Here is a 21,410-nt window from a genome sequence, read left to right as displayed (position 1 = left end):
TTGGAGTCATTCAAATTTAGCTATATATGGACTTACTATCATGTTGTTAATTATGTCTCAATTAATGTGAATTTTTCTTCATTAGCCAACTCTAACAAAATTTTCTGGCTCCACCATTGGGAGCACGTGACAAGGTTTACCAAAGACGGTAATTACTTTGTGGTGGATGAGTACTTAAATTATTTCCAAATTCCAAGTTCTTTCACATAAAGAAAACTATATATTATACAAGGAAATGTTCTTTTGATTCCAGAGTAAGACTTTTAAATCTTTCTTTCCATCTTAGTCGTTGATGGACGAAAATCAACTATTATCATTTATAGTGTAATTAATAATTAATTAATATAATTTCCTAAACTATAACTGTTGGATGAGCGAAAATCAATGGCTAGGATGAAGAGTAAGACTTATAAATCTTACGTTGGAGTCAAATAATCTCTCTCCTATTATACATCATTTAAATGTAGTAGCAGTATTATTTGCATTAAAGATATCCAGGCATTATTTGTGTGGTGTATAATTTGAAGTCGTAGTAAATGTAAAAGATTATGACTTTTGCAATATAATCTTGGCAAAGCAAATGAAAAAAACTTAAATTTACAATTACACAAGATGAGTAACAATACTTCAACAAAATTTATATAAATTTACAATTAAATTCTCCTCACATATATTTACATTTGAATTATTGAATAATATCTTAGTTTTATTGTAAATGTATTTACATATAATCTAAATTATACACATTCCTCATATAATATTTACAAGTATAATTTTTCAAAACAAAAATCACAATTACAAAAGCAAAAAATAAAAAGATTGCAGCTGATCAACTTATGGATTTTGAGAGCTGTTTCACTTGTAAGTATAAACAAGTTTCTCATTGACTCGGCCAAACTTTAATTCATTACTTTCCGCTATGATTGGCAGAAAGACCACCAACACGAGCTCATTTATTATGAGCCGGGCTCTCGTGGGCCTTTTCCAAAAATAGAAGGGGAAAAGATTGGGAGGAGATTTAAATGAAAGAAAAGGGTATAAATGGAAGAAAAATTTTCCTTTTTAATAAAGGACCATCAATTTTTATTGTGCACCTGGAGCACAATAAAAAAATCCCACCAACACATACATGTATTTTACTTGAAAAAAGTGTGAGAGACCAATCTTGAAACTTGTATGTATCAACACCCCTAGAAGCATCTTCATTCAGCCTCTTCTCTCTGCAGGGATACTCCTCACATATGACCCTTCCACTCAAAACCTTCTACTTAATATCTCCATCCCTCTCCTCTCGTTTCTGTTGCATTTCATGATGACTCCTCAATTGATTCATCCATTCAAAAACTAAAATGGGAAGGGAAATTAATTAGTGAAACTATTCGGAATCATAAACTTTTGTGTTTCTGACTCCGAATGAGTTTCATTAAATTTTCCTTCTCATTTTGGTTTTTGAATGGAGAACCAATTGACGAGTTCAGGAGAAGAACAAGAAATAACGGAGGGGGATAGAGCTGCAAGGAGGGGGCTTAGAGAGGAAGAGTCATATGTGAGAAGCATTATCTATATGCCCCGTAGATAATTAAGAGGCTGAAAGAAGGTGCTTCCAAAGGATGTTGAAATAAGATTATGAAGCAAGACATTTCTGGGGTTGTTTATATAAGTTCCAATGTTGGTCTCCTACACTTTTTTTCATGCAAAATACATGAGTTGGTGGACCTGGAGAGAGTAATGAATGATAATATGGTCATTTAATGAGAAGCGTTTGACTATAATATAGATGTATAAATTAATGGATTATAATGTAGTCATTCAATGAGAAACCTTTGACTATAATATATTATTATATATAAAGTAAGGGAAAAACATTTTTCATGTTGCATAAGAAGTGTTTTCTCATGTTGTGATTCAATTTGCGTGCAAAACTTTCTTTTTTTTTCTTTTTTTAATAAGTGTGGGATCCACAACAAGTTGAATCACAACATGAGAATTCAATCCTCATGCAACATGATAAAATCAAAGCCCATAAAGTAATGGATTATAACGAGGTAATTGAATGAGTAACCTTTGACTTACACGATGGAAAAAGTTTTTCCTGCACACACATTGAACTTCGGGCCTCTTCATTTTGATTTTTGTTTTTAAAAAAATTATTAATCCCAAAAAATATATGTATCACTAGGACAATTTGAATCTTGTCCTGTCAGGTGACGAATGCAACCCCCTGTTTATATATAAGGTAATGGATTATAACGTGTTCATTGAATGAAAAACCTTTGACTATAACTGGAGAGTGGAAGAGAGAAAATGAGCTGTGTTTTTTTTTTTTTTTTTTTGGAATTAATTAGCAACCATGTTTGAAAATATCGATTGTGGTGGAAAATAGACAGATACCAAGTTACTATGACCCAGACACAAACTTCTTTAACCGGGAGATTATTAATTTTTGCTCTCTATCTCCCTATATATAGAGTTCTTAGTTTCTACATTTTTATGGGGAAAGTAAGCAATTTTTTTATTTTATTTTGAATAAAAAATAATTTTTTAATTGAATAATTGAATAAACAAATTTAACTTAAGAGATAAAATATTCTAGTGAAGTGCTCAACCATTTAATGATCAGTATCCATTTATTGTTCTAGATTCATGAATTTTTATTAACCTGCCATATTCATCATGAAAAATATAATAACGATATAACTGCACATTTAAAATTATTATTTTCAAAAGATGAAAGATTTGAAATTAAAAACAGTCAAATTATTATTTTTCACACTGTAGTAATTATTTTTTATTTTATGTTAGTAAAAAGAGAGTAAAGTGTTAGCAGTCCCAACCTATTTGGGATGTTTATTACTTCACTCTAACATAATTGTGTGTGGGCTTACTCTTTTTAAATGATTGATGCCATCATATATAAATGCTCAAACGTTTATTCTTGTTATCGCATTGCGTGAAAACATTGACACCATACTTGAAACGTAAAGAAAATGGTCATGCTAGCTATATGTTTGTGTCTGAACAAGTAACGTTGTTTAGTTTTTTCAAGAAGAAAAAAAGAAACACGATCACTTTGTCATGAAAAACTAGAACTTTTGTATATCTTTGTGTTCTGGTCAACTCAGTTAACTAATCTAATATGGCCGGCTCAATACCCAATGACCCATGCCACTTTTGCTACACCTAACCAGCAACATCAGAGCAGCATCAATAGCGTTGTCATCCTGCTCCCATGTAGCAGAATTTCCAACATAAGACATCAGAATGTCTTGGGGTATCCCCCACTCCTTTTGTGACCTGCATTGGGACCAAAATGCCTCCCTTGTTATGATTTTCCCTACATAGCAGATGCTACAATACTGACAGCAGTTGCTATGTGCCTTGCCTGAGTAAGACACAAGTTACCTTGGCTCTTCCTTATAATAGTTGACTTATCTCATTCTCTCACCAGAATAGAACCTATAAATAAATACACCTTTTTTTTTTTTTTTTTTTTTTGATAACAAATAAATACACCTCTTTATCTCTACCATAAACACACACAAAATCACTATTTCATGAGCCATTATTCTGTTTACTTGGAGAATCATTGTAACTATTCAAACATCACCCCCATTGATACACACAACATCTGGGACTGCCTTACATAACCTTGGTCTATACTATTGTTGTTAAAGATATCCCTATAGTGATCGTAACACCCTTCTGAGTTACATATATGACTCTCGTGCCTCACTAAATGTTCACATTGTTCCTGAACCATTCTTTTTGAAAAACCAATTCTTTCTCTCATTTGTATGTTGTAAATGAATCCATGTGAAGCTTATCTTCCCATTTTATTCTTCCAAAACACAAGCTTGCTAATTGATATCATTATGTTTTCTTAGCTTGAGCAAAATGACCCATTCAAGGATGGGGTGAAGTAAAAATATTATGTGACTTTTCTTTTCTTATGTTATTATCATTATTATTTACAAGGATACTCTTTTTAGAGCTTGTATAATTCCATTGTGTGCTAAACTAATAACATGCAATTAATTGGAAAAAGCATTAGATGCTGTAACTCAAAATAAAAAATGAAACGAATTATCAATTAAATTTCATTATTCAATTAATTTTAATGGGACTAGCTAACTCAGCGTCATTAGATTTATCTTTAAATGCAACATAAGATGAGTAACAATACTTCAACAATATTTATATAAATTTACAATTAAATTCTCCTCACATATTCACATGAATTTTTAAATAATCTAAATTATACATATACATCATATAATATGTACAAGTATTTTTTTTGTTTTTCAAAACAACAAATAGAAAGATTGCAGCTGATGATCAGTTTATGGATTTTGGGAATGCTTCACTTGTATCTATATGGTAAGTATAAACAGACTCATTGAATTGGCCACACTCTAATCCATCACTTTCTGCTGTGATTAGAAAATGGTCACCAACACATGTATTTTACTTGGAAAAAAGTGTGAGAGACCAACCTCATAACTTTTATCAACACCATTAGAAGCACTTTCCTTCAGCCTCTTCTATCTGCAGGATACTCCTCACATATGACTATAAATTAGGAATATTTCAAGTCTTCCTAATTACTTTAACCTTAATCTTCTACTTCTCTTTAGTAGGATTAAGATCTTTTATAAAATCATATTTGAAATACATAATGCAAAAGAAGGACTTGAGAAGAAGAAGAAGAAAAATAGACAAAAAACACAAGAAATATGTATACAGAAGTCAATTACCAAACAAAAAAAATTCAGTAACATATCAGCAAACTTTTCAAAGAATTTAGTAATTTTCAGCTAGAGTTTTAGATAGAGTAAAATAAGAAAAATATCTCCTTAAATAAGAAAAAAAGAAAACTAAATATGATGGCTAATCAACCCTTTGATTAGCGTCCAATCACTTCCTAGTTATATTAGGTAATTTATTTTTTTTATCTAATCAATCCCATTAATTGGTTTACCTAATTTTAGCCAATTAATCTAATTAATTGATTTCTTTAATTTTTTTCATTGTCATCAAATCTAATTCCATGACTATATTTAAATTCAAAATTTAAAATTATAATTTAAATTAATTTTATTAATTTAATATTTAAATTAAGTAAATTGCACCATGAATTAAGATTCAATTAGCCCATGAAGATATAATTTAAATTTTTTTAAAAACTTACCTAAGATGGAAAGTTTATATATATATATATATATTTTTTTTGGAAATACAATGAAAACGAATCCAAATTATTATATAATTATACATGGCAAAATTTTGCCCAAATGACTTGAATTATAATATAATATATATATGAAAGTTTTTGAACTTTTTAATTACAACAATTTAAAAAAATTAAAAAACTTGATACGAAGAACAATGTGGAACTCAACCAGCTAATAAGATATCATATCACCATTGCAAATAAATGATATTTTATTTAACATCATCAACATGCGTGTTTTACGTTTGTTATTTGTATGTCTTTTATATTTGTTGGTCGTTGTATATGAATACATTATACGTAGATGATTGTTAAGGAAAAAACAATAATAATTGAAATAGTTTAATTTCTTATTTTAATTATATCTATTAATTTTTAATAAATTAAAAATAAATATTTTAAAAATATAAGACTAAAATATAAATAAGTGAAAATAAAACCAAACAGTGTCTGTCTCTGTTTCTGCTGTTTTCCTCTTCCCCGTTCCGACAATACACTCTCTTACACAGTGTTCTAAGCTTACCCATTTTGACATTTTTCTTCTTTCTAATTTCCCATTTGTGCGATCATCCAAAATACAAATGAAAAAGCCTTTCATTCAGTTGCATGCAACACTGATTAAACTTCATTGAGCAGCACCCCAATCATACCATCATTTTTGCACCTCTTCCTTATCCATCACTTGTTCTTTACGCAGCAGGTTCACACTCTTCATTTTTTTTTATATCTATTTTTGTGTGTGTGTCTGTGTGTTCATGTGTGAGTGAGAGACCGAGAGAGTTTATTTTTTTCCTTTTAATTTGAATTGTGGAATTTGCAGTTCTTACTTTGCAACTGTGAAGCATTTGGATGGGTTTTGGTTAGGGATTGTTTGTATCGTTTTGGTTTCGTTAATTCCTAGGGTTTTCACTTGTGTCAAGTGTTTTCAATGTGTGACTGAACTGTTGATTTCCTTTCTTTTTTGAAAAAAAAAACTGAATAAACCTGTTGAAGCATTTGATGTGATTTTTTAACTCTTGCATATACTCTTTTTATCTATCCTAGTATTACTATAATGTAGAAGAATTGTAGTGTAATGACATTATTTCTGGTTCAGATGTAGCTATATATAGATACCTCACATCTGTCAAGTGTCAAATTTTATTCTTTCAACTTCTTGTATGATTGCGAGGTGCCGAGAGCCTTTCATAGAAAGGAAAGAAATTGATATCTCAAATTTATGGTTTTATATGTATGTATTGGAGACTTAAAACTATTATTCACACCTTCATTTGGCTTAGCTGATAATAGAAGTATTATCCAGTGCTCTTACTACTGCAATAAATTTTTCTCCTTATGGAGGTTGACTTAAATGGCCACTTCACAATTAGTAACCAAAATCTGGGTCAAAATTGCATATGCTTTCTTGTTTTGAGTATTGGCCTTCATTGTTCCTTTCACTACAGTCTTATTAAAAATGCTGAAATTAATTTTCTTGTTTGCCTTTTTATTTCTTGCATCATATTTTGGCTTCATTAACCTACTATATTACATGGTGGTGAAGAGGCCATATTGTGGCACTAAATTATATATATTCATTGTTTTAAGATTTTTAAACTCCATGGATATCGAGACAAATCGTGAATATTCTCTAACTCTCTCCTTCTCCATAAGCAGACACTGTGGAAGGAGGTGCTGAAGGCAGAACATTATTACAAGGGAATAATCTTTGCATGGGTTGTCATCAACAAGCCATGGTGAGTGGCTTTATGCCCAATGGTCTCTTGCCCAATGAAGCAACTTCTGCTAATCTGGTGCTTGACCAAGGCAGATGGTCACTAGCTGAAGAAAGATCTGCGCAGCTCATTGAACATATTCAGCCCAATCAACCATCGGAAGAACATCGAAATGCTGTATCATCTTATGTGCAACGCCTGATTATGAAGTGCTTCTCTTGTGAGGTGCCAAACTCTGCTTCATCTTTTCCTCTAGTTGATTCTGTTCAAATTTTAAATTTGTTGTTTCTTTTGATATTAGATCTCCTTGCATGATTAGTCATATTAGTTGTTAAATAATTTTTGGAACTTTATTGTGTTGTCACTATTTAGACTTAGTATATTAGTTATTTAGTATCTTTGTACATTTTATGGCATACTATTTTTGGAGTGAAGTCATACCAAAATATAATAGTTGTCTATTGAAATCTTAGGCCTCTATTATTATTTTAGCACTTTGAGCTTATACATTTTATTTTTGTTAACTATAGCTAATTGATGGAAAGAGCTATCTTGTTGTCCCGAAGAAGCATGACCAAATTAATTTATTTGTTATCTAATTAAGGCTATCCTTGGCAATCATTTTAGAAATATTTTCCCCCCAGTTCCCTTCCAATCATGAGTTGTTCTGAAGCATTAATTTATTTCAGGAAACATTTGAGTAAGCTTAAGTACAAAATTTATCTCAAAGTTTCATAACACTATTACTTAGCATTGAAGTTTTTAGAAATAAAATATAAAACCTTTCATCTGCCTTCATCTAATAGCTTAAACTTTTGGGTTGAATAGGTTCATGACATTGTATCAGAGCCTCGTTGACCAAGTGGTCCAGAGTTCGATCCTTGCCGCCTCCATTCTTCTAATAATCTTCTAATAAATATTGTAGAATTTCTTAACATGGGTAGATAGCCTGTGCATTGTCTATACATGAAATGAAAATGGGAAAAAATAAGTAAATAAACTTCCACAATGAAACTTTATACTGCCTAATGCTTGCATAATAATATCCTTCCTTTTGCACTGCAGGTATTCACATTTGGGTCTGTACCATTGAAGACCTATTTACCTGATGGGGATATTGATCTAACAGCATTTAGTAGCAATCAGACTTTCAAGGACAGTTGGGTTCAAAAGGTACGGGATATTTTTGAAAGTGAAGAGAAGAGGGAGGATGCTGAATTTCGTGTGAAAGAGGTTCAGTGTATCCAAGCAGAGGTATGTACTTCTTATCAGCTGTATCTACAGTCCTCAAATGTATTTTCTTCATGACAATAATGTATATACAAAAGCTGACAGATTTTAGAAGGGCCATTTTATGATTTCCATATTGTATTGTGATTGCAAAAATGTTTTAGCATTCTGGATATTGTTAGTGGTTTCTAAAATTATTGCAAATTTTCCAATTCTAAGCATGTTGGCATCATATTTTCTGCCTTCAGATCACACAAGGGAGCATTTGTATACTTATGATTGTGGTAAACTTGTCAGAATGAAGAATGCAAAATACACAAGCCACTGGAATTAGGATTTCAAGTTCTTTTTTGTGTGAGATTATTCTGCTATGCCAGAGAAATTTCTTGGTGGTATGCTAAGAAAGTCCATAATACAATGTGTCAATATTCAACCACATTCGTCATACATATGCTGATTTAGCTGTTTGTAATCTGCATAGGTCCTTAGATCTTTGTTGGCCAAAGCTCATTTTGGCCACTTTTAAGTTGGACTGTCAGCTGATAAGATAAGTGGGAACTCTTAATCCTTTTGCTGTGGTTTAGGGCAGATTTTAACTTTTACTTTTTGATGCTTTGACCTAAAGGCACTTGTAGCTCCTAACATGTCTTGTTTCAGTTGACCGATATAATATGCTCATACATTTATTTGTAGAATTGATTATATGAAGTGTGGATCCATGTCTTAAATGAAATTAATCGCCCTTGATATTATCGCTTTTTTCATTTGATCATTGATAAAATTAAATTTTTTCTACTATCTTGTTTAAATGCTGCTTGACTGTTTTATTTCTGATGTAAAATTTTACAATCTTACAAAATGCTTTGTCTTATTGTCATTCAACGGCAGGTGAAGATCATAAAGTGCTTGGTGGAAAATATTGTAGTCGACATATCTTTCAATCAGCTTGGTGGTTTATGTACGCTTTGCTTTCTTGAGGAGGTTATTTACTCTGATAGAAGTTGTGATTGTCAAATACACTGTTTCCCTTGTAGAGATCTCTAATAGCTAGTTTTCCTTTTCTAGGTTGACAATCTGATAAGGAGGAATCATATATTCAAGCGCAGTATTATATTGATAAAAGCTTGGTGTTACTATGAGAGCCGCATCCTGGGTGCTTCACATGGACTTATTTCGACCTATGCACTGGAAACTTTAGTCTTATACATATTTAATGTTTACAATAATACATTTGCTGGACCACTTGAGGTGACAAATTTGTTTTCTTTGGTATATATATTATTGTGGCATCTGTAGGGTGAAAGTATAATTTATGTTGTTACCTTTCCCATCTTCTTATTTCCTATTGCTGCCATACCTCAGGTGCTCTATCGATTTCTGGAGTTCTTTAGCAAATTTGACTGGGATAACTATTGCCTTAGCCTGTGGGGACCAGTTCCCATACGTTCACTTCCTAATATAAGAGGTACATAAAATGTTTTCTCGAGTTCCTCGCATCTCTGTGTTGAATAATATGCTATTTTCATTGTGGCTAATAGGTTTTTCTTTTCTTATTTTTTACTGCATTCAAAATCTTGACAGCGGAGCCTCCACTAAAGGATTGCAGAGAGTTACTGCTTGACAACTCGTTTCTTAATGCATGTAACACCTTTTATGGTGTTATGCCTAGCAGCCAAGAAAATCAAGAGCAACCTTTTGTTTGCAGATATTTTAATATTATAGATCCTTTGCGTGCAAACAACAACTTGGGGCGTAGTGTCAGTAAGGGTATTCCTCTTTTAAACCCTTACACAGGAAATAAGTAGCCAGTGAAAAAAATACAATTTTTAAGATACATAATATGTTTATTTGTTTCCCTGAATATAGAAGCTTTGTGATGTTAGGCTACAATATAGACTCCATGCTCAAAGATAATAATATGGCGCTATGAGATATCAACACATAAAGGACAAACAAGGAAAATAGATTAAAGCTAGAGTTAACAAGACAGAAAAAAAAGAACAACCTGATTTTATAAAGCTTTGCAATGCACAGGGTCTAGGTAGGAACCGATATTGGTGAATGAGTTGGGAGCTTTTCTTGCAAGTTTTTGGCAATGTGTTTCCGTGTGGGATACTGAAATCGTAAGATCTCGATGCTTTGAGTCCAATGGTGGCCTTAAAGCACATAAATCCTGAGAATTGAGAACAACACAAGGTGTGGAAGCAGAATTGAAATATGTCTTTGATGCCAAAATTGATGTAGAACAATCCCAGAGTACTTCTCTTGACAAGATACTCCCTTGACAAACCTAGAGTACTCTTCTGCGCAACATAGCAGTGTTTAAAAACCCGACCCGGCCGAGGTCAGGGGTCACGGGTTCAACCGGGGGTCACGGGGTCACTACGTTCACCCGGTTTTATATATTAAAAAAATATAAATATATATATCTTATATGAAGAAAATTAAAAAACAAATCACCAATCATTAAAGATTCAAAATATATTTAATATAATTCACCAATTACAACCACAAGTCAATATTACACAACCTAATTAAAGTATCAAGATACCAAAGTACAAAACTCATATTCTAATGATACCAAAGTATCAAGATACCACAAGTCTAGGTCGCTGGGAGAGAAGAGAACGATTAGATTTAGATTTGCAAGCATTTTTATTTTATTTTTTTTAATAAAATGACGTTGTTTCATGGAATTTTCTTTAAAAAAAAACATGCAATGACCTCCTTTGAACCCTCTGACCCGGGAGTCACTGAAATCCGGCCGGGTTTTGGGGGTCGGAGGGATCGATGTGCATATAGGGTCCAACTTGTGACCCCAACCCTCAGAGGGAAGGGGTCAGGGTTGACCCGGGTCAACCCGGGGGGCGGGTTAGGGTTTTAAAACACTACAACATAGTACTCCTCTGATTGAAGTATCATATATTCCCGGATTAAAGGGAGTATCAATTAATATAATAATCAAAAGTGTCTCAAATGTTTAAACTGATGGTCTATTTATAGACCCAACATAGCTAAACTTCCTGATAAGTTATTCCTATTCTAAGTTGGAATAAGATAATCCAAAGTGGAATAAAATCCTTAAATAAATTAACTATAAATAATCCCAAATTGAAAATCCATATTCGAAATTAAAGATCCTAAATTAAATAAGAAAACTAATAGCTCAGTCTACATCACGCTTGCTTGTTTCATTTAACCTTCTGTTTTTTTTTTTTTGTGATGCATATTGTTTGCTGATGTGAGATATTAACTTAAAGCTTCCCCTAACTTCTCTATGTCGGATCCGGAGTTCAAATTTCGGATGCTCTTTTAAAATCATGATTAAATCTGATTTCAAGAATGAATTTTATCTCTAGGGCTAATATAGGCAAGCAGATATGATTAATTTTTTGGCCCCTCATTTGTTCTGTGCCCATGTTCTCATATAGAGTTTAATACTACTTAAACAGAGGTTAGATAGCTATATTGTTCCTGTGTTTTATGTGTGTCTTTGCTCAAGAGTAAAACTTATTTGCAGTTTTACTTGTACTCTCCTTCCTTTATAAATTAATTCTTCATTTATCGAAAACCATCCTGGCAAGCAAATCTACACTATGTTCAGCAATTGAATTGTTTCAGCATCAATTTTTTCTAAACTTCTAGATGGTACTCTTTCATCTGAACTTTCGGCAATATAGTATTTAACTATCAACATGTATACATGCGAATGCTATTTAAGTCTTTTATCTGATTTTGTTATTATAATCTACTTTACAGGTAGTCACTTTAGGATAAGAAAGGCATTTGCTTTTGGGGCTCAGCAGCTAGTGAGATTGCTTGATTGCCCAGAAGAGAACTTAATTGCCGAATTTGATTTGTTTTTCAGAAACACATGGGATAGGCATAGGAATGGCCACCGACCCGATGCTCCCAGTTCTGGTCTTAATTCAAGAAATAAATATGTTGTAAAAAATTCAGCATGTAATGAAGCTGAGGATGAGCATCCTCAAGCTTCTCATGCATCACATGATATCTACAAAAAAACTGGTGATCATTCGACAGGAGCAAAAGAGATTTTTGGAACCTCATATATATCTGCTGTTTCACGAACTCAGAGCCCAAACACTAATGGCATCTTCACCGGTACCATGACCTCAGATATAAAACATGAAAGTTCCATGAAAAATGCACATCCTGGTAAAAGCCAAATCCCTGATTATTCATCAAATGAAGTTCATGTCACGCATCACTTTGATAGGGCACTCTCTCTTCCAGAGTTTGCACATATATCTGTTGAAGGTCCACCTAGACATAGGCATATTGGGGTATCAGAAATGGAAAAAGGACATAACCATTCGAGATCTAAAGTTTTAGCCAACCACAATGACAGTGTTTCAGCTGAAAATCAGCAACAAACTTTATATGATTGGAGAAGCAATGATGCTGCTGAATCAAAAAATGCTTCAAATAGTTATAATGCTGAATTTGGCTTAGGTGTCATCAAGGAAGATGGTCATTCTGTTGATAAAGCAATGTGGATGCATCAAAAAGGGCAGGATTTTATGAATATTACAGAAACTTACAGAAATTTTAGTTCCAATGGATATTTGCAAGCACCGGTGAATGTAAATTTAAGTAATGTACCTTTTCCAGTTCCATCAGCTGTTTCAGCTTCGGGATTTGCACATGCAAACTCATTTGCTATGCATTCTGCAAATGCTCCTTCTTTTGAGTCCTTTTGGGGTTGCAATATGCCTTATTCTCAGGATTTAGTTCCTTTTCCTGCATTGCAGTGGTTTCCAAGTGTAGGAGTGCCATTAAATCAGGAAGAAATTAATGAACCAGTTGATGATAATGTAGTATTAGCTTATTTGGATCATGATGATAGTGATGGAGGTTTCTGGTCTAATGATAACATGAATGCTGTTGGAGGATATGACTATGAAGATGGGTATATCCAAGCTCAACAACAGAGAGATAGGAAAATGGTTACTACAGAATGTTCCAGTACTGGTAATCCATCTTGGCTGACTAGTTCTGGAAGTTACCTGCCAAAAGATTATGAGCCAACTATCGAACATAGAATGTTGACCAGCGAAAATACTAGTGATGGTTTACTTGATAAAAGAAACATGGGTAATTGTATTAACTCTACAGCAAGCTCTAGATCAATGTGTTCAACCTCAAGTTCCAAGCTTTCTTCCTCTACTTTCTCAAATAAATCTCCTTCCAAGGCTCCAAAGTTAAAGAAGGACCAAAGAGCGTTAAAGTCAGCCTTTCCTACACCACCATTTTCTGTATATGAAAGCCAACGTGAAGGAAAACACATTGATCATATTTCTGCTCAACCAGATGATGACAGTGGAGAGCGGATTTGTCAAGCAACTATAGGAACTGACTTGGCTGAGTGCACAACAGCTGAAGCTGTTACTTCAGATGTTCAGAATCATCAATCAGCCAATTATAGGCAAGGACCAATGAATGTGTCTAATTCAAATGTTCCCAACATTCCTGTTCTTGTTGGTCCTGGTTCAAGCCAGAGAGCTGTTGATAACCAAGAGTTATTACCATTTGCATTTCATCCTGCTGGATCACCAGTTCCATTTAATACCATGTACATGTTCCCATTGTACTATCTTCCACATGAGACTGGTACTCCTTATACAGCTACCAATTGTATGGATATGGAGGCAGAGCTAGGTAATCTTCATGCATATCAATCAGTTTTCAGTTTGGATTCTACTGAGAGAATCAAACAATTAGATACCTTCCATAAGTCTAACAATATCATTTATGAAGAGTCATTGGTAAAACAGAGGCCCGATATTTTGCATGGCGATTTTAGGAGTTATTGGCTGAATCTGCAATATGGACGGTTTTGTCAGAATGCACAATTACTGAGGCCTTCATCATATCCTTCCTATGATGTTCCACCAATTTACATACAGGGACAATTTCCTTGGGATGGTCCAGGGAGACCTTCATCAAATATGAACATGATGGCTCATGCTCCTCCTCTTGTTCCTATGATGTCAATCCGATGTGGTTCTGATAGCCATGTAGGAGTTAATCAGCTATATGCTGGTGAACTTCCCAGATATAGTGGTGGGACTGGAACTTACCTGCCAAACCCAGTAAGTTTCAAGGTTAATTTCTATACCGTCATCTCCCTGGTAGTATGCTATTTATAATTGTGATTTTTTTGGTGCCATGATCAACCTATAAAAATCTAAAATGAAAGATGCCAAGTACCAGCTGAAGCTATATTCGAATGCCTTTATATGGTTCAATTCCATTTTATTAATTCTAGAGGATTTGAGAGGAAAATGTTCTTGTAAGATTTATCCGTTGAAGTATTTTACATTGCACAATATAGAGAGCAACATATGCTTCTAATATTTAGATTTCAGCAGAAATATTACAGGTGCATGCATTCTAATAACAGAAATCAGAGAGGAAATTACAACTTTGGCCAGAAGGACCGTCCCTGGGAAAGGGAAGGGAATTGGAATTTTAATTCTAAGTCTAGGTTTGCCAGCCGTGACCAGTTTTACTACCAAGTTGAGAGGCCTGGTATAAGGATGGATAAATCCAATCTGAGCAACAGACGACCTGATAGGCCATGGAATTCATTTAAACGTGGTTCTTTTTACAGGGGAAAGTTGTATAATGATTCACATAATACTTCAACACCTAACGATCATGTTGCTGACTTGCCATATGGCATTCGTCCACCTCCAGTTAGTGCTGGTGAGATTTCTACTGAATCTACCTTTCCATAAATTATTGTGATGTATCCATAATGATTAAAATATATGTTATGATCATAATGACTGGCTTAAGTTTGATTTTCTTGGATCAGCACGTTTCTCAGGCACCAATGAAGCGACGCATCAAGGTAAAGATTCACACAATGCTATCAATGGGCTAGCAAAGTTTAAAAGAGATTCTGCAGAGTCTTATCTAGATCGTCACTCATCATCACATAATTTCGGGGGGTAATTATTTATTTTCTTTCCTATTCTGTTTTTTCCCATTACACTTTACATGCTGATTTATTCATTGAATGGTTAATATCAATATTAATATGACCTTTCAGTTTGAGTCAGCTGTCGATGGATCCAAATAATTATTCAATGAATGGTAAATAAAATTGTAATGCACCAGAAAATCTGTTTTCTCGAATTTCATTGATGTCGGCTATTTCCTTCTGTGACTGTATGGAAAATAGTTAGATGTTCAACTCAAGCTTGTAAAACTAACTGATCTCAAGTAGCTTGGTTTCAGATTTGCTTGATCAGTTCAATCAAATATAATTATTTCCCCTCTGTTTCTTGGGTGGTGGGGTTTAGGTCTGTCAACACTAAAACTCATTCATTATCACAGTTGTCAGACCCAGTCTGGACCAGCTGGTCAGTCCAGAAGAACCGGAACCGGTTTTCTAGCGGGTGTAATTGACCCACAAAACAGAATTTTCAAAAAACCGATTAAAAAAAAACTAGAGAACCATTTTTTAAAAAACCTTTTTTAAAATTTCTCTGACTTAACGAATTATTTGTTTACTAATTTATAACCAAAAATCGTAATTTTTTTTCTTAATTTGTCCAATGTAAGACAAATAGGAGATTGTAATGCAATAAGAGTTTGGCTACTATTTAAAATGGGAAGTTTTATCTGTTCCCCTTTTACTTATTCGGAAAAGGCTCATTTATCTGTTCCCCTTTGAGCGATGTAATTTAAATTTTATGATAACTACGCCCTTATTTATTCACTTTAGTTGTTAACTCACTTTACAGGAGTCTAATCCTACTTATTAGCGCTATTATAGTTATAAAATCATGCAACTTTTAGTATAATATTTTTAGTTTAATAGTTAATGTGATAAATCAAGTTAATTATATTAGGCATATAATTCTATGTTGTTTCTTGGTTTTATTTTAGGGATAGGTTATATTTACAAATTTTTTTGTTTACAAACTACAATATCTTCTCTCGGGAGAACACTAGGTTTTACTATGTTCTCCCAGGAGAAGATAGTGTAATTTGTAAAAATTAATCAAAAAAGTTTGTAAACGGATCATTCCCCTTTATTTTATACTCTTTAACATATGGGTATATTTTTCTTACATATTGTTATTGAAGAAAAGAAGAAGAAAAGAAGAAGTGGAAGAAGTGTTTTATCTGAATAATACTTTCTTGATTCATTGAGAGACCCAATGAGTCCTTTTTATATTGAGTACATCCAACTACCTCAACTACTTTAATAAATATACAACCACCAACTACATCAATAAATATACAACTACCAACTAAATATACAACTACCAATTACATCAATAAATACTATCTAGAATATTCTACATATTCTACACTCCCCCTCAAGTTGGGAGATATATATTGATCATTCCCAACTTGTTGATCAAATTCTCAAAGGTCGGCTTAAGTAATCCTTTGGTGAGGATATCCGCCGTCTGTTCCTTGGTAGGTATATATGTCAAGCATACACTACCGTCTTCTAATTTCTCTTTGATAAAGTGACGATCAACTTCCACATGTTTTGTTCTGTCATGATGAACATGATTTTGAGCAATGCTGACAGCAGCCTTATTATCACAATATAATCTGATAGGTAGGGAATAAGAGATCTTCAACTCCTCCAGAAGCCTTCGTAACCAAATTCCTTCACAAATACCATGGGCTAGAGCCCGAAATTCCGCTTCTGCACTGCTTCTTGCAACAACAGTTTGTTTCTTACTTCTCCAGGTCACAAGGTTTCCCCAGACATAAGTACAATATCCTGAAGTAGATCTTCGGTCCATTGCAGAGCCAGCCCAGTCTGCATCTGTATAGATTTCAATCATCCTTTTGTGCCCCTTTTTAAAGAAAATTCCTCGACCAGGGGTATTTTTGAAGTATTTGAGAATTCTATAAACAACACTAAGGTGTTTTTCCTTAGGAGAATGCATGAATTGGCTAACCATGCTCACAACAAAAGCAATATCAGGACGAGTGTGAGACAAATAGATTAATTTTCCCACTAGTCTCTGGTACTGCTCCCTATCAACATCTTCCCCGTCCTCAACTCCCATCTTGATATTAGCTTCAATTGGAGTCTCTGCCGGCTTGCACCCAAGCATACCTGTTTCTTGCAACAGGTCTAGAATGTATTTTTTCTGAGTTAAAGAAATTCCTTCCTTACTCCGAGCAATTTTCATGCCAAGGAAATATTTGAGAGATCAAAGATCTTTTAGTTCAAACTGGTCAGCTAAATTTTTTTTAAAGAAGTTATCTCCTCGCTATCATTACCAGTGACAATTATGTCATCAACATAAACGATCAGAATAGCAATTCTTCCTTTGTCGGAGTGTTTAAAAAATAAAGTGTGATCAGTCTGAGCTTGGGTGAACCCTCTTCCCTTAACAGCTTGAGTAAATTTCCCAAACCATTCTCTGGGATATTGTTTAAGTCCATAGAGAGACTTTTGCAAATTGCACACAGAACCATCCCCTTTTTCAAAACCAAGAGGTAGATCCATGTAAACTTCCTCATGGAGATCACCATTCAAGAAGGCATTCTTAACATCTAACTGTTGCAATGGCCAATCAAGGTTGGCGGCAAGAGATAGCAGAACGCGGATAGTGTTAAGTTTGGCAACAAGAGCAAATGTCTCCTGATAATCTATCCCATGAGTCTGAGTAAATCCCTTAGCAACTAATCTGGCCTTATACCTATTGATGCTATTGTCTGCATTGAATTTTATTGTGAACACCCACTTGCAACCAACAGTTTTCTTTCCTTTAGGTAATGTCACAAACTCCCATGTTCCATTTTTTGTAAGTGCATCCATTTCTTCTAATACTGCATTCCTCCATTTTGGGTCATCAAGTGCTTCTTGGATATTTTTGGGTATCCTGGTACTATCTAACATAGTGTTGAAAGCACGAAAACCTGGAGACAACTTTTCATATGAGATATAATGGGAAATAGGATGAGCAGTGCAAGATCTAGTACCTTTCCGAAGAGCAATAGGCATATCAACGTTGGCTGTACTAGTACATTCAAGTGGGTTGCTGGAACAAGGACTCGAGTCAGGATCCTGGCAGTCTAGAGTATCTTCATGTGTTTTGCGCCTGCTGTAAAATTTTCCCCATTTACCAGGAGGATCACAAGGAGGATCATTAGATTCAGGTATAGTTGCTCCCCCTGTTTCCTTCCCAATAACTCCACCTGTTTCCAAAGGCCAAGGTAAGACAGCAGCATCATTTGGTTTCCCAGGCTTATCTTCATCCATACCAATACCAATAGACTCCCCCTGAAGAGAAGTCGGGGAAAAAAAGGATTGTGTCTCATAAAAGGTAACATCCATGGAAACAAAAACCTTACGGAGAGAAGGTGAGTAACACTTATAACCTTTTTGATTAGGGGAATATCCTATGAAGACACATCTGATGGATTTAGGGTCAAGTTTGGACCTTTGATGTGGAGGAATATGTACAAAAACCACACAGCCAAATATTTTGGGAGGCAGAGAAGAAAGAGCACTGAAAGAGGGAAAAGATTTAGTAAAACAGGATAAAGGAGAATGAAAATTTAGTACTCGAGAAGGCATCCGATTAATGAGATAACAGGCTGTCAAGACGGCTTCCCCCCACAGATATTTAGGGACATGCATCGTGAATAAAAGAGCTCGAGCAACTTCAATTAGATGTCTATTTTTCCTTTCAGCCACCCCATTTTGTTGAGGGGTGTTAGGATAAGAACTTTGATGAATAATTCCATGCTGGTTTAGGTAATCTCCAAGAACTGAATTAAAATATTCAGTGTCATTGTCTGTTCGCAGAATTTTGATAGAAGTCTGAAATTGAGTTTGAATCATAGCATGAAAGTTTTTAAAAGTGGATGCTGCCTCAAACTTATCTTTTAAGAGATATACCCAACATACCCTAGAATGATCATCAATGAAAGTAATAAACCAACGAGCACCCGAGACATTTTTTTCACGAGCAGGTCCCCAAATATCACTATGAATCAATGTACAGGGAGAAGATTCATGATATTTCTTAGGAGAATAAGTGACACGAGAGTGCTTTGCAAGCTGACAAATATCACAAAGAAGGGAACTTGGCTTTTTATTGATAAATAAGTTCGACAATAACTTCTGGAGATAAACAAAATCTGGGTGTCCCAACCTACGATGCCATAACAAAACATCATTACAGTCATCTGATAAACATAGAGAGTGGTTCGAAAAAATCCTCTTTTCACAATGAACATCTGTAAAATAGTATAGCCCTTCTTCCTCTCTAGCACTGCCAATCATCATCCCCGAGTCCTGTTCTTGAAAGATACAAGCATTTGCAGAGAACTTAGCAACACAATGCAACTCAGCAGTAAGTTTGCTAATAGAGATGAGATTACAAGTAAGAGAGGGAACATGAAGTACTGAGTTCAAAATAATATGCTCAGAAAGTTTAATGGATCCCTTTCCCGCAATAGTGGAGAAATTCCCATTAGCTGTTCTTATTCGTGACGGGTGATAGTAAGGGGTATAGGAGAAAAATAAGGTTGCATTACTTGTCATGTGATCAGAGGCCCCTGAATCAAGGATCCAACGATTACTACGTTCAACATGGAATGCCATACCTTTTTGAGCAACATGACTAGTTGCCTCAGCAGGTTGAGACATCAATTTCTGAAAAGACGAATTTTCAAAATTTTCAACGTCCATGGTTTTCTAACAACAGGTACCCAGAAAAAAGTTCCTCCAAATACGATTTTGACCCTCAAAACAGGAAGAGAGTTGCTCGCAAAAATCAATGAATGAGAGCAATCTTGGCTACAGTGAAACAGTAATTGCTACATTAATGAACAGTACTGCTACGGGTCTTCTGTGGGCTGGCTCAGAATCTTGTCCTGAACCTAATGGTGGCCTTGGTTTCGTGGTTGGAGGTGTCTAGGTAAGGATTCTGGCTTGGGCAGTGGCTAAAACGAAAAAAAAAAGGAATAGGAAAATGACTTACAAATAAATCAGAACGGGGAAGAGACTGGAATATAACCAGCTCTTGATACCATGAAGAAAAGAAGAAGTGAAAGAAGTGTTTTATCTGAATAATACTTTCTTGATTCATTGAGAGACCCAATGAGTCCTTTTTATATTGAGTACATCCAACTACCTCAACTACTTTAATAAATATACAACCACCAACTACATCAATAAATATACAACTACCAACTAAATATACAACTACCAATTACATCAATAAATACTATCTAGAATATTCTACAGTTATATATATAAACCTGGTTTAATCCCAGTCCAATCTCAGTTTTACCTCAAAACCTTGAACATCTATGGCCGATCTGGTTCCGTAAACAGTGTTCATTATCTTATTGTTGGGCTTAATTAGGTTTTGTCATTGTTGCTGTGTCCAATCTGTATTCCTTACGACCTGCCACCACAAGTCCGTTCACTTAATTACTCTTGGCGATGTGTTATTATTTAGTAACAACATAGTTCGCCTGGTCTATTGAACCTTTTGTTATGCTTCGCATGGCAAAAAAGGAAATGAGCAGAGAACAAATTAGATATTCCATCTGTACTATTACATTAACTTTATTACCTTGGCTGATATTTATTACTTGTCTTACGATCTTATCAAAATTTGGTAGTATTGTGATGATTTATTGTATTTAACAGGGTTCAAAAAGATTGACAAGCTTTCAATAAACAGAGATGCTGATTTCCTGCTGTTCTGGCCAGAGAGTTCATTTTTGTTTGTTCGTGCCACCCCTCTACTAGGGTGAAGCTTGGACTTTGTGACCCTTTTGTACACAGAAAATTTGTAATAGTAGTGAGAATAGTACTCTTTACTTTCCTACAGTTAACATTTTGTGTTAGCGTGAAGAGGGATTCTGGCTGTTGAGAAGAAAGTGGTGTATATTTGTATATACTACCCCAAGTGTCACATGGTGCCTTTTTGAGTAAGAAAATGACTAGATTTTGTTCCTTTCAGGTTCCTTTTCTCCAATTTTATATTTGTCTTCATGTAAGCTGCTGCTTTTATTACAGGTTACTAAGTAATGGTGTTTTCATAAGACAACTTCAGATATGAACTTAATTACTTGTGTTTTCAACTGATGACCTCCTTTAGCTGAAAACCGCAGTAAATTATTCTTGCTTGAAATCTATTTACAGGCTGGAAATATGTAATACAAGGTTATCTTACAAATCAACTACTCTATCAGAATTAACA

At 34.3% G+C, this 21,410-nt stretch overlaps 1 protein-coding gene across 1 annotated transcript; it reads left to right on the top strand.

The window, feature by feature from the left end:
* Window positions 1–5,766: 5,766 nt before the first annotated feature.
* Window positions 5,767–21,124, top strand: LOC133304161 (uncharacterized). Its single transcript, XM_061504145.1, has 11 exons — window positions 5,767–5,930; window positions 6,887–7,170; window positions 8,011–8,199; window positions 9,064–9,156; window positions 9,241–9,423; window positions 9,538–9,640; window positions 9,757–9,942; window positions 11,935–14,291; window positions 14,571–14,907; window positions 15,020–15,155; window positions 20,855–21,124. The coding sequence occupies exons 2-11, from the start codon at window positions 6,943–6,945 to the stop codon at window positions 20,868–20,870; spliced, it is 3,828 nt and encodes a 1,275-aa protein (XP_061360129.1). The 5' UTR covers window positions 5,767–5,930; window positions 6,887–6,942; the 3' UTR covers window positions 20,871–21,124.
* Window positions 21,125–21,410: the final 286 nt, after the last annotated feature.

The sequence above is a fragment of the Gastrolobium bilobum genome, unplaced genomic scaffold, assembly GCF_033153095.1.
Source record: "Gastrolobium bilobum isolate Gb01-03AN ecotype WA unplaced genomic scaffold, APGP_CSIRO_Gbil_v1 utg3900, whole genome shotgun sequence".
In the NCBI taxonomy this organism is placed as follows: Eukaryota; Viridiplantae; Streptophyta; class Magnoliopsida; order Fabales; family Fabaceae; genus Gastrolobium; species Gastrolobium bilobum.
The sequence above is the reverse complement of the archived record's forward strand: the minus strand, read 5'-3'. Positions and strand labels throughout refer to the sequence as shown.